Source organism: Orycteropus afer, unplaced genomic scaffold (genome assembly GCF_000298275.1).
Source record: "Orycteropus afer afer isolate SDZICR_OR568_19922 unplaced genomic scaffold, OryAfe1.0 scaffold00489, whole genome shotgun sequence".
Taxonomy (NCBI): domain Eukaryota; kingdom Metazoa; phylum Chordata; class Mammalia; order Tubulidentata; family Orycteropodidae; genus Orycteropus; species Orycteropus afer.
Genome location: NW_006922076.1, coordinates 1,518,838 through 1,531,292, shown reverse-complemented (window position 1 = coordinate 1,531,292; position 12,455 = coordinate 1,518,838). Strand labels below are relative to the sequence as shown.

General features: G+C 51.2%; 1 protein-coding gene across 1 annotated transcript in view; it reads right to left on the bottom strand.

Moving 5' to 3' along the window:
- Positions 1-10,766, bottom strand: part of FBRSL1 (fibrosin like 1) — a 105,853-nt gene extending 95,087 nt beyond the window's left edge. The window contains exon 1 of the mRNA XM_042782849.1: positions 10,542-10,766. Within this exon, the coding sequence (XP_042638783.1) occupies positions 10,542-10,766 (225 nt within the window). The remainder of the gene's footprint in view (positions 1-10,541) is intronic.
- Between the last annotated feature and the right edge of the window lie 1,689 nt (positions 10,767-12,455).

Below are 12,455 nucleotides of genomic sequence, written 5' to 3'. Positions count from 1 at the left end.
GCCTGTTCTTAAATCCCTGGAATCTGGGAGAATGCTGTCACTTTAAATATCCAAAATGGTCAAGCCACTTGTAAACATTCAAAATGGCTGTGCCCTCCAGACAGGCAATAGTTCACAGCTTAGCCCGCCTTCCTCTTCGCTGCTTCCCCTTTTATTCCCCAGCCACCAGAGCAGTCCTCCATGCAGTCCCAGGCTAGCAGGGTTGATTTTTAGGTTAATTCTTAGGTCCTTCCACTACTTGGTAATATCCAAGCTGTCTGTGCTGTCAGGATTGCTGCCCAACCACAGCTCCATATGTCTCCTTTTTTGATGTTTTCATGCAAATTCTTCTGCTAGTTGGAGTTTACCCTACTTCTAAATCCTTCCCTTCAAGGCTCAGGGGTCCAGGATCATCTTCTGTATTGTGTTAAGTGGTTCCCCTTTTCTTTGTTGAAGAGGGTCTATGCAGTCTGTCTGCCTATTCCTCCATCTCACTGGAATTTGGAATTAGTGAGTATTTCTATGGATGCAGCCTTGGTGCTGCATTCCTGCTCAGGTAACACCCCTCTTGTGCTTGCTCAGACCAAGAGACCCAAAGGAATGCGTTCACTTCAGGCATGCTAAGAGGAGGTAGAAGAAGGGGGCTGTGTCTGCTGGGAGGATGGCTGGGCTAACCTCCCAGTCCCGAAGGCTGCTCACCATCTAAGGCCCTGAGCCTGGGTCTCTGTCTTCTCTGACCTTCCATTCTAGCCTCCATGGGAGCTGGCAGCCACAGACATATCTGGGGATGTGAGGGGGGCTGGAAAAGGGTGAGGATATAATTGCGAGAGGAAATGGCATTGCAGCTCATTGATCTCATTAGTCCCCAAAGCAGCTGCCTTTCTGACATGGTGGGTGTCCTCTACTATGAGTGGAGAGGGGTCGGGGGGAAGAAACCGGCTTGTAGGGGTCCACCGCCTTACCCACTCACCTCCAGTGAGGTCCCTAGGTGTTGGCCTTCTCTCAGACCTCGTGGCTAATTCCACAAGGAAGCTAGTGCTCTGCCATCAGTAGGTCTTGGTAATTGCCACACTTGCATTGTAATGATAGGGTAATTGCTCATTAATAACTGCTTTAGTAATGCCTACATTTTCATGCAGCATGGAGGCAGATGGCTTGGGCATATGTGATCAGGGCTGAGGGACCATCTAGATTGCTGGGCTAATCCTAGAGGAAGGTGGGCCCCTTGGGTAATGGAGGAAATGGTCTTTGGGCTGTGCCTTAGCTGAGACATGGCTTCTCAGGGGCATTTCTGCTGAAATTTCAGCAGACAAGGGTACAGAGCACAGGCCCTGCCTTATAGGGTGGGTATAATTTTTAAATATTGAATTATGAGCGGCTGTAGCCTTGCTCCTAGTCTGCCTGCTATGCTACAGATGGTGACAGAGAATAAATGAAGAAAATCCCCCAAAATTAAAGTGATCAAGCTGGACTATAGGAAGAAGAACACAGCATCAGGATCGGAGGAAGACTCGTTAATAATCTGTAACGTGCAGATGACACAAACTTGCTTGCTGAAAGTGAAGACAACTTGAAGCACTTATTGATGAAGATCAAAAACTACAGCCTTCATTATAGATTATACCTCAACATAAAACAAAAATCCTCACCACTGAATTAATAAGCAACATCATGATAAATGGAGAAAAGATTGAAGTTGTCATGGATTTCATTTTACTTGGATCCACAATAAACGCCCACCAAAGCAGCAGTCAAGACATCAAATGATGTATTGCATCAGGCAAATCTGTTGCAAAAGACCTTGTTGAGGTGTTAAAAAGTAAAGATGTTTTGAGGACTAAGGTACACCTGACCCAAGCCATGGTGTTTTCAATTTGAGGTCAAATGCATGCAAGAGCTGGACAATGACTAAGGAAGACTGAAGAAGAATTGATGCCTTTGAATTATAGTGTTGGTGAAGAATATCGAATCTACCATGGACTGCCAGAAGAATCATCAAGCCTGTCTTGGAGGAAGTAAAGCCAGAACGCTCCTTAGAAGTGAAGATGGTGAGACTTCACCTCTTATACTTCGGTCATATTGTCAGGAGAGACCACTCTCTGGAGAAGGACATCATGCTTGATAGTTGTTGTTGTTAGGTCCCATCCAGTCATGTCCGACTCACAGCAACCCCATGCACAGCAGAACGAAACACCACCTGGTCCCGTGCCAGCTCCATGATCCTTACTGTACTGGAGCCCATAGTAGCAGCCACTGTGTCAATCCACCTCATTGAGGACCTTCCCCTCTTTTGTCAACCCTCCACCTTACCCAGCATGACATCCTTCTCCAGGGAATGGTCCCTTCTGACAACATGACCAAAGTAGGTGAGATGAAGTCTGGCCATTCTCGCTTCCAAGAAGCATTTCAACTGAACTTCCTCCAGGACAGATCTGTTAGTTCTTTTAGCAGTCCATGGTACTTTCAGCATTCTTCACCAGCACCACAACTCAAAAGCATCAATTCTTCAGTCTTCCTTATTCATTGCCCAGCTCTCACATGCATATGACGTGATTGAAAATATCATGGCTTGTGTCAGGTGCACCTTAGTCCTAAAGGAGACATCCTTGATCTTTGGCCCAGTGCTACATGTCATCTAATGTCCTGACTGCTGCTTCCATTGGTGTTGATTGTAGAACCAAGCAACATGAATCCTTTGACAACCTCAATCTTTTCTCTGTTTATCGTGATGCTGCTTATAGGTACAGTTGTGAGGATTTTTGTTTTCTTTATATTGAGATGTAATCCATAATGCAGACTGTATTCTTCAATCTTCATCAGTAAGTGCCTCAAGTCATCCTCACTTTCAGCAAGCAAAGTTGTGTTGTCAGTGTATCTCAGGTTGTTAATGATTCTTCTCCAATCTTGATGCCATGTTCTTCCTCATATAGTCCAGCTTCTCGGATTATTTGCTCAGCATACAGACTGAATAAACATGGGGAAAGGATACAACCCTGATGTACTCCCTTCTTGATTTTAAACCATGCAGTGCCCCTTTATTCTGTTCAAACAACAGCCTCCTGGTCAATGTACAGGTTCCTCACGAGCACAATCAAGTGTTCTGGAATTCCCATTCTTCTCAATGTCATCCACAATTTGTTATGATCTATGCAATCAAATGTCTTTGCATCATCAATAAAACACAAGTAAACATCTTTCTGGTATTCTTTCCTTTGAGCCAGGATCCATCTGACAGAAGCTATAATATCTCTTGTTCCATGTTCTCTTCTGAATCCAGTTTGCACTTCTGGAAGTTCTCTGTCAATATACTGCTGCAACCGTTTTTGAATTATCTTCAATAAGGTCTTACTTGCATGCAATAGTAATGATATTGTTTGATAATTTTCACATTCTGTGATATCACCTTTCTTTGGAATGGGTATAAATATGGATCTCTTCCAGTCAGTTGGCCAGGTAGCTGTTTTCCAAATCTCTTAGCATAACCGAGTGAGTGCCTCCAGTGGGGCATCTGTTTATTGAAATATCTCAATGGGTATTCCTCCAATTCCAGGAGCCTTATTCTTCACCAATTCCTTCAGTGCAGCTTTGACTTCTTCCTTCAATATCATTGGTTCTTGATCATATGGCACCTCCTGAAGTGGATGAAGATTGACCAGTTCTTTTTGGTACAGTGACTCTGTGTACTTCTTCATCTTCTTTTGCTACTTCCTGCTTCATTCAATATTTTGCCCACAGAATCTTTCAATATTGCAACTCAAGGCTTAATTTTTTTCCTCAGTTCTTTCAGCTTGGGAAATGCCAAGCGTGTTATGCTTGGTAGAGGGTCAGCCAAAAAGGAAGACTCTTAATTAGATTGACACAGTGGCTGCAACAATGAGCTCAAGCGTGGCACTGATTGTGAGAATGATGCAGGACCCAGCAGTGTTCCTTTCTGTTGGACATGAGGTTGCTATGGGATAGAACTGGCTTGATGGCACTTAACAGCCAACAACAATGAAGTGATGAGCCACAGAGAGGGAGGACATGAGGGAAATGTGGCCTCAGCTGGGTGGGGAGGAAGGTGTTGGAAGGGGAGAGACCAGAGGCTGAGAGAGGAGACTCTTAGGAGTGGTTTGGAGACTCTGAGGGGATGTGTGGGTAGAAGTAAGATTTTTCTGTGGGCCACACAGTATGCCTATTGTGCCTCTTTAAAATATACCAGTAAAGATACAAATTTCACAAAACTTCACCTTCTGGACAAAATGGCATCATAAAGACTGGATTTATCCTCCCGTTTCAAACAACAAAGCAAAATATGTGGTTTTCAGGCATTGGACATTGGGCTACAAAGGACATTTTTTCCTGGTGGATGGCAAAAAAGTGAGGTGAGCCTTATAGTTCCCCAGCTCACTGCCTGGAGAGATTCTAGGCTGCAGTCCAGGAAGGGAAGCCCAGTGGAGCCCACTGGAGCCCGGGGTTGTGGAGACAGAGGGCTTAGGAAGAACAAGAGGGTTAGAGGTCACAGGGCACAGGTACAAAGGGGAGAGAGGCACGCGGAGAAAGTCAGAGGATCTCCCTGACTCTGCAGCACAAAACTGACAAACACAGACGTGAGGAGACGGAGATCAGAGTGAAACCACATGAAAGGGTCAGAAAGCAGTGGCTGACGCTCACACAGGGCTGGGTACAGTGCCCCTCTCCCCACCCACACCGGAAAACCCCACAACTCACCGCACAGTGGGTAGACCACTCAAGAGAGTCTTGCTCATTAGCTCGTTGGTGGAGAGTGATTAGTGTGGACAAAAGGCTGCTCTGCTTCCATCTAACAAGTTTTAAAAAGAGATTCGAGAGGAAAGAGCAGGCCCCAATGAATCTAACTGCAGACCAGAGCAGAGTTAAGGAATATTTATAAGAGAAGAAGAATATTCAGCAGCAAGCAAGGTACAATTCACTATGTGAAAGATTGCCAGGCACACAAAGAAGCAGGAAGATCCACCCAAATCAACTAATCAACTATTACCCAGAACCAAGAAGATGCTAGAATTCTCCGACAATCACATTAAAGCGGTTCTTACAACTGTATTCCATGAGTTCAAAGAGTTAAGTAGAGACATGGAAGATATAAAAAATATGCAAATCAAACTTCTAGAGATGAAAACTATAATGGCAGGGATGAAGAATACACTAATGGGATTAACAGCAGATGCTACACGGCAGAAGAAAAGTTTAGTGAACTTGAAGATATAGTGAAATAAATTGTACAAAATGAAAAAGAGAGAAAAAAAGACTAAAAAATTAAAAGAACATCATTGAGCTGTGGGACAATTTCAAGTTGCTTAATATACATGGAATCCCTGAAGGCAAGGAAAGAAGAACAGAAAAAATATTTGAAGAAATAATGGCCTAAAATTTCCAAATATGCTGCAAATCTTAAACCCAAAGATTTAGGAACTTTGGAATTTTAGGAAAAAACTCCAAGCAAGGAAACATGGAGAAAACTGCACCGAAGCACATCATATAACAGATATAAAAAAATACACAATCACAATTACCTACAGGCCAGAAATACCAAAATGGTAGTCTGCTGTTGTAAGGCTCTTTCACTGTACAGGAAGCAGCATGAGGTATATTTGAAGGTAGACTGTGATAACTTAAAGGTATATACCATAAACTCCAAGGAAACTACTAAAATAAGACAATAAAGAGTTGGCCCATAAGCCAACAGAAAAGATAAAATAGTATCATAAGTCACTAGAAAGGGATCAGAGAACAGACTTGTGAAAGTGAAAATAAATGGCAAGATACAGGCCTAACCCTAACAATGTCAGTCATCACATTAAGTGTGAATGTCCTAAACCTGCCAATTAAAGGACAGAGATTTTCAAATTGGGTAGAAAATCACTGTACGCTGCCTACGGGAAACACACATTATATATAGGTTAAAAGTGAAGGGATAGAAAACAATACACCGTATTGTGGTAATTCAGCTTGTGTGTCATCTTGGCTGGGCCGTGATTTTGAGTAGCTAGGCAGTTCTGATGTAGGTACTTCCTCTGATGAGATTGGATGTGGTGTAATCACCTCCGTGGTGGAATCGGCTGTGAGCCGATGTTGGTTGACAGGCAGTTGCCTTCGGGAGGTGGCCTGCTTCTAGTGTGTATGGAGAAGTTTTGGGAAAGGGCTCTGGTTTTTCACTCAGTTTGGACCCTGCATTTGGCCCAGCATCATCTCCAGTTCCCAGACTTGAGCCAGTGGCCTGCCATGTTGCCTGACAATCTTGGGGTTGTTGTCCTTGTAGCAGGTAAGCCAACAATCTGCCATTTTACCTGCTGATCTTGGCTTCATCAGCCTCAGCAACCAACAGCCTGTTACACTGCCTGCCAGTTCATCAGCTCCTGCGCCCACGTGAGTCAGGAGGAGGCTCCAGCTTGACATTTGATCCAAGGACTTGAGACTGCCAGCCTCTACAACTACATGAACCATTTATTTCCTTGAGATAATCTCTCTCTATATAAGCGTCACTGTTTTTGCTTCTCTAGAGAACCCAGCCTAAGATAACCAGGAAATAAAAATATTTGTGTGGGTTACTTTATTGCAGTGGTCTGGAACGGAAGCTACCATATTTCTGAGGGACCTGTACATGGGGTCACCATGAGATGGAGCCGACTGGATAGCAACTAACAACCACAACAACCCTCTCACCAGCACCTCTCTATGGTTACTGCTCCTGTCACACCATTGTCCCTCTCACCTGGACTCCCGACGGCTCCTGTGTCTCTCCACCACCCACCCCCAACAGCCCATTTCCCACTGGGCAGAAACAGGTCATCTCACTTTAAATCTCACTTCCCCAGAAAAAGCTCTGCTCACAGTTGAGTGTCTGTCCCTGAGCCAACCACTGGCCCTGGTTGGGCCATGCCGTGCCACATGTCCAACACTGGCTCTGGGTCAGGTCAACCACATGGCCCTGGAGGGACTCCCCAGGTAAGTGCGTCGGAGCTCTGGTGGCATAGTGCCTAAGGTTTTTGACTGCTAACTGGAAGGCTGGCAGTTCAAATCCACCAGCCACTCCTCGGAAGGAAGATTGGGCAACCTACTTCCATAGATATACTGCCTGGGAAGCCCAAGCAGGGGTCGCTATGAGTCAGACCTGACTCAACAGCAGTGAGTTTGGGTTTTGGTTTTATGCTTCAAGGAGGAGGAGGAGAGCTTTGCTGGCAAAACCAGAGAGGCAATGCCCCCGGACTTAACAGATGTGGGAAGGAGGCACAGTAGCCAGCGCACAGCTGTAGCAGATGGCGATGCTGGCTTTCAGGCTCAGCACTGGTGCCCGTGCCAGTCGTGCTGAATGAGCCCTGTGGCATGGTGTGCACTGGGGCACGGGCTTCACTTTCCCTTTGGGCAGCAGTGGGGAGTTTGGACACACTGCCCTTGGGCTATGGCTCCTTCTGCAGATGAAGACAGGTGGACCTGCTTTTTCCAGGAGAAGCCAGCTGTGATCGGAGCCACCCACACCCTCTGCTTTTCCTGTGGTTTCCTGGACTTGCTGCTGGCCACCCATGCTCTTTCCGAGTGACGATGGTGGACATGGAGGCGGGTGAGCAGGGTCTTGGCAGCTGTGGTCTCAGAGCCAATTTTCAGGGCCATCAGAGTTGTTGAGCCTCAGAGAGAACAGTGGTCCCCTGACTCGACAGCCAGGCATCTTACTCTTGGTCATCACAAAATCTGCAGAGAAGGCCGTTTCTGACACGCCGGAATCAACTGAGGGGCGTGGGTACCATGCCCCTTGTTCGGGAACCCCCAGCTTTGTCCTCCCTGCAGGAGCCTCCCAGATCCCCTAAACAGATGACCACTGTGCTGTTGACTGTGTGATGCCCCAAGCCTGACCCAGTACCCCTGGATACTGAGCTACACTGAGGCTGAGCCCCAGCGGGCTCTTCCTCCATGTGGACCCCCAACCTCTGCCTTGTCCCAGAGATGAGGAGAGACTGGTGAAAGCTGGCTGTACCCCCCATGGGGCCAGGGGAGAGGAGGAAGCCTGTGTGGAGCCTCAGGCACACATGGCCTTGGGCCGTCAGGCGAGGGGCCTGCTCACCAGCTCCTGTGGGCCCTTGGGCATGTTCAGCACCTGTCTCAGAGCAGCTAGTGGGCCTAGACACAAGACCCTCACATGGTCCCCTGATAGTAGGGAGCCTCTGTCCTTCCTGGGCTTGCATCCTAAAGGCTGCTCTGTGAGCGGCACCTAGAGGTGGTCAGCTGAGTTGCGGAGGACAAGGTGAGTCCTCCCAGCCCTCCTTCACCCACCCCCAGCCCCTCCTGCTCTCATACCAGTCCTGCACACCAGTCCTGGCGGTGATGGTGATGCACCAGCTGGTTGGGAGGAAGGATGCTGGTTGTCATGGCAACAGGCAATTAGGTGGATAAACAGGTGTCCTGTCCAGGAAGAAAGGGAGGCTGACAGCTGGTGGCCAGGCGCTGCCCTCTGCAGTAGGTGTTCAAGGCCCACTTCTGGGCATTCCCTTCCCTGGGTGGACACAGTGGGGCACACCCCCGTGCCCCTCACCCCAAGGGCTCAGGGTGTTGTCTGCTTCCTTTGAGCATCCATCCAGCAGCCATGCCCGTAGTCTCTGGCTTGAGACGGCCCCAACCTGATGGACTTGGCCCAAGCCTTGTCTTGGTTTCCAGCGTCTGACTCGAGCTCCATCTCTGTTCAGAGCCGCACCCGACTAGACACCTCTCACGGGAGCAGTGGCATTTGGAAGCTCTGGCCAGTGCAAGGCCAGTGCACCAGACTTCAGGATCCAGAATGCCCCAAGGCTGTATGGCCAAGGAATGAAGGCAACTCTGCTGTGTCTCCTGGAGAGGGGGTCAACCCCACCTCCTCCTCCTCCTCCTGGGAGATGCCAGGTGGCCCCCACCTGACATGGTGCTGGGGGGTCCTGCAGAGAGTCAGTGCCAGCCCTTCTGAGGGAGGGGCTGCAATGTTCTGTAGCCCCAGCTCCTCGGTAGGTTTAGACACTTTCATCATAAATGCCTCAGTTCCCTGGGGCTTACAACAGGGACCCATCCTCTCCAGTTCTGGTGCCTAGGAGGCAGGGTGTCAGCAGGGAATGTTGTCTCCGAGGCTCCGGGGGAGGGTCCTTGCTCATTGCTCCTGGCAGCCCAGGCCTTCCTTGGCTTGCTGTCATTGCCGCAGAGCCCTGTCTCTCTCACAGGAAGCCATTCAGATTGTTGTTGTTATGTTGTTATGTGCCGTCGAGTCGGCCCCGACTCATAGCGACCCCTCCTTGGGTTTCCAAGGCAGTATCACTACGGAAGTAGGATTGCCCAACCTTCCTTCCGAGAAGTGGCTGGTGGGTTTGAACCGCCAGCCATCTGGTTAGCAGGCAAGTGTCTTAGCCACTATGCTACCAGAGCTCCTGCCATTCAGATTAGGACGCAGCAGCTATTTCAGTGTGACCTCATGCTGACCTAACTGCTCACATCTGTAGAGACCCTGTTTCCACATCAGGTCAACGGTAGGGGTCTCTGACCGGTCAGGGGCCATCGTCGCCCCAGTTCTGATGATGAGGGCGGTCTGCCGGCACCCTGCTGCCCCCTGCCCTCTTCGCCGGAGGGGACCATCCCCGATTCTTGGCTGTCCCACCCGGGGTCAGCTCAGGACCAGTGGAGGCTGGGGGCAGTGCTAGAAGGGTGGGCTGGGCTAGGGTGCTCCCATACTACCAGCTGGTGGCCGGCGACCCGGACCAGGTGCTGTGTCTGGGCCCAGAGAGCCCACCAGGCCGGCTACGCACGCGGTTCCCCAGGCTGCAGGAGGCAGGCCGCCCAGCTGAGGGCACTGCCAGGTGGTGCTTGCGGTGCCTTCCTGCTTCCCCCCCCGGGCATCGTGCAGGAGCTGCTGGGAAGGCATCCGGGACTGGGATGGCGACGCCTCTGGAGGCTCCTGCCCGGATCTCCTGCAGCTTCCTCCTCGTAGCACCTGCTTGAGGCCTGGTCTCCAGCGTTGTTCCCTGAACAGACGCCTGGGCCTGCTACGCCCTGTCAGTGCCAGGGGCTCTGGGTGGGCCTACTGCACTGGAACAGGGCTGGGCTGGGCGTCAGCTGTTGGCCTCCGCAGGCAATAGCATTTACACTAGGGAACCCTGAGCCGGTTCCTGGGTGCCGCCCTGGCCCTTCCAGGAGCCGAGCCATGTCTGGCTGAACACATCTCCCTCTTCCATGCAGCTCCTCTGCCCACTCCCGCTCCTCGGACCACCCCTCCTGCTAATGCTGGGCCCAAAGGGACGTGGGGTGTCGAGTCTCCGTGTTCCCTTCCTGTTGTGGACTCATTCAGGGCTTAGTTCAGCCTCTCGCTTGGGTACAGGGGAGGAGGACAGGCAAGGCGTGGAGCCTTCTGGAATGTCCGTTCTGGGGGAGACGGCGTGGCAAGGAGCCTGATGGGGGAACAGTCCCCTGCAGATGGCTTGAGGGTGGTGGGGGTCTCCGTGAAGGGGGCTTGTGAGCTGAGCCCGGGTGAGGAGGAGGACCCGGGTGTCAGAAAATGGGGAGGTGGTGGCACAGGGTCCCGGCAAGGAGAATGGTACCTGCAGGGGTCCGGAGGCCACCGGATGGACAGTGGCCGGGTGGTCTGCAAAGCGGGATGGCAGAGGGCCTGGCCGGCCGCGCAGCGAGGTGCACCGTTCTGAGAGCCGCACGGGCTCCTGGGGATTTAAAGAGGGGGAGACTTGGTCGTTCTTGCCCATCTCACAGGCATTCGATGGCTGAGTTAGACGGGGGTCCAGCTTCTGGGGGCTTTCTTTCCTGGACATCCCCCAGAGACTGCAGAGACTGCAGAACGGTGAGTCAAGGCTGTGCTTTCCTGGGGTCCTGAGGCCTGCCCTGAACGCTTTCCCCTGGGCCAGGTGTTTAGCTCGGAGTCGGCTTGCCAGAGCAGGGTGCGGTGTGGTCCGTGGACTCCTCCCTGGGTCTGTGTTGGGGCAATGAGTCCGGCAGTACTTTGAAGTGGAGGAAGGAATCAAGCCGGCAGAGGTGGGCTCTGGCCGTCTGGGTGGGTTTTTCCCACATATATTCCTTTGCATCTGTACATTCACCACACAGCCCCCAACTCCTCCTTGGGCCTCAGGCGCAGTGGGTGAACACAGATGTGAGAGCAGGCCCTAATCCAATCTCCCCATCCCTCAGGGGTTGCTTGGGGCAACTGCTCCCGGGAAGAGTGTCTATAACCTTAAGGCTGATTACAAGCTTGAAAGTGGATTAAGTGGGCAGGCAGCCAGCAGGTTTAGGGCCCAGGCACCTGCGGGGCTCCCCTTTCATGCAGCGATCAACTTACTTAGAAACTGTGGCAAACGTTACTGTCCGGGAGACGGTGTGTTGAGGACTCTGGGGCCTGGGTGGCAAAGATCGAGGCTACTGGCCTGTCACGGGCTTCTGGTGTTGGAGGGTCCCACCTCCTCCTCCCGCTCTCCGTCTTCTGCTGGGAGAAAGATCGGGTGAGGAGAGTCTCCATCTCAGTCCATGACAAGCATCTGCAGGAAGCATGCTGCCTCTTTGTCTCCCCAAAGTGCGTCCCACTGGTGCACCTCCAGCAGCGTCCGGGCCTCTCGGCTCCCACCACGTTGGCCCCTGGTCCAGCCCGCCGTCTTCCTGTACCTCCTCCAGCGCCTCCCGACTCCCTCTCTTGCCCCAGAGGTGAGGCCTCGTGACGGCCCCGAATCCACTCCTGGTGCTCACACCTGCACGGCCCTCCCCTCGGCTGAGTGGTGAACACAATCTGGAGGTGCCCCTGAAATTAGGTTATAAAGGACCCTGCGCCCTTCTCGGGCTTGCCTCTCTTCCTGTCTCTCTGTCGCTGCTTCTCTCCCCCCTTCTCTCTCTCTCTGGCTCACTTGCTCTGTCTGGGGTTGCTGCGTTGTGAACCGTCCACAAGAGGCCCACGTGACAGTGGGCTGAGGCCTCAGTCCCAACATCCCAAGAGACCTGAACTCTCGGCAGTCTCCTGCGGGGGCCTGGAAGCGGGTCCTGCCCCCGATGAGAGCCCAGTCCCTGCTGATACTGAGCTTGCAGCCGGGGGTCTCTTAAGCTCTGTCCTGGATCCAGGCTGATGAATGAGAAGTGTGGTCTCCCCTCCCCTCCCCAAGCTGGGAGCCGCGGCCCTGCAGCCACCAGCAGCCAGGAACCGACAGACTAGCCCCCACCCTCAACAGCCTCACCTGCTTATGGCGCCCAGATACCACCACGAACCACTCTGACTGGGATCACACTAGAAGGCCCTGGTCAGGGAGGGATAAAAAAAAAAAAAAAAAAAAACAGAACAAAAGTCAAAATCACAAACGAGGCCAGACTCATTGATCTGATCGAGACTGGAGAGTGCCCAAGACTGTGGCCCTTGGACACCCTCCAAACTTGAAACTGAACCCAGGGATCAGTTCCAATCAATAATAACAACAAACTTAACCCAGTGCCATCAAGTTGACTCCAACTCATAGTGACCCTATGCT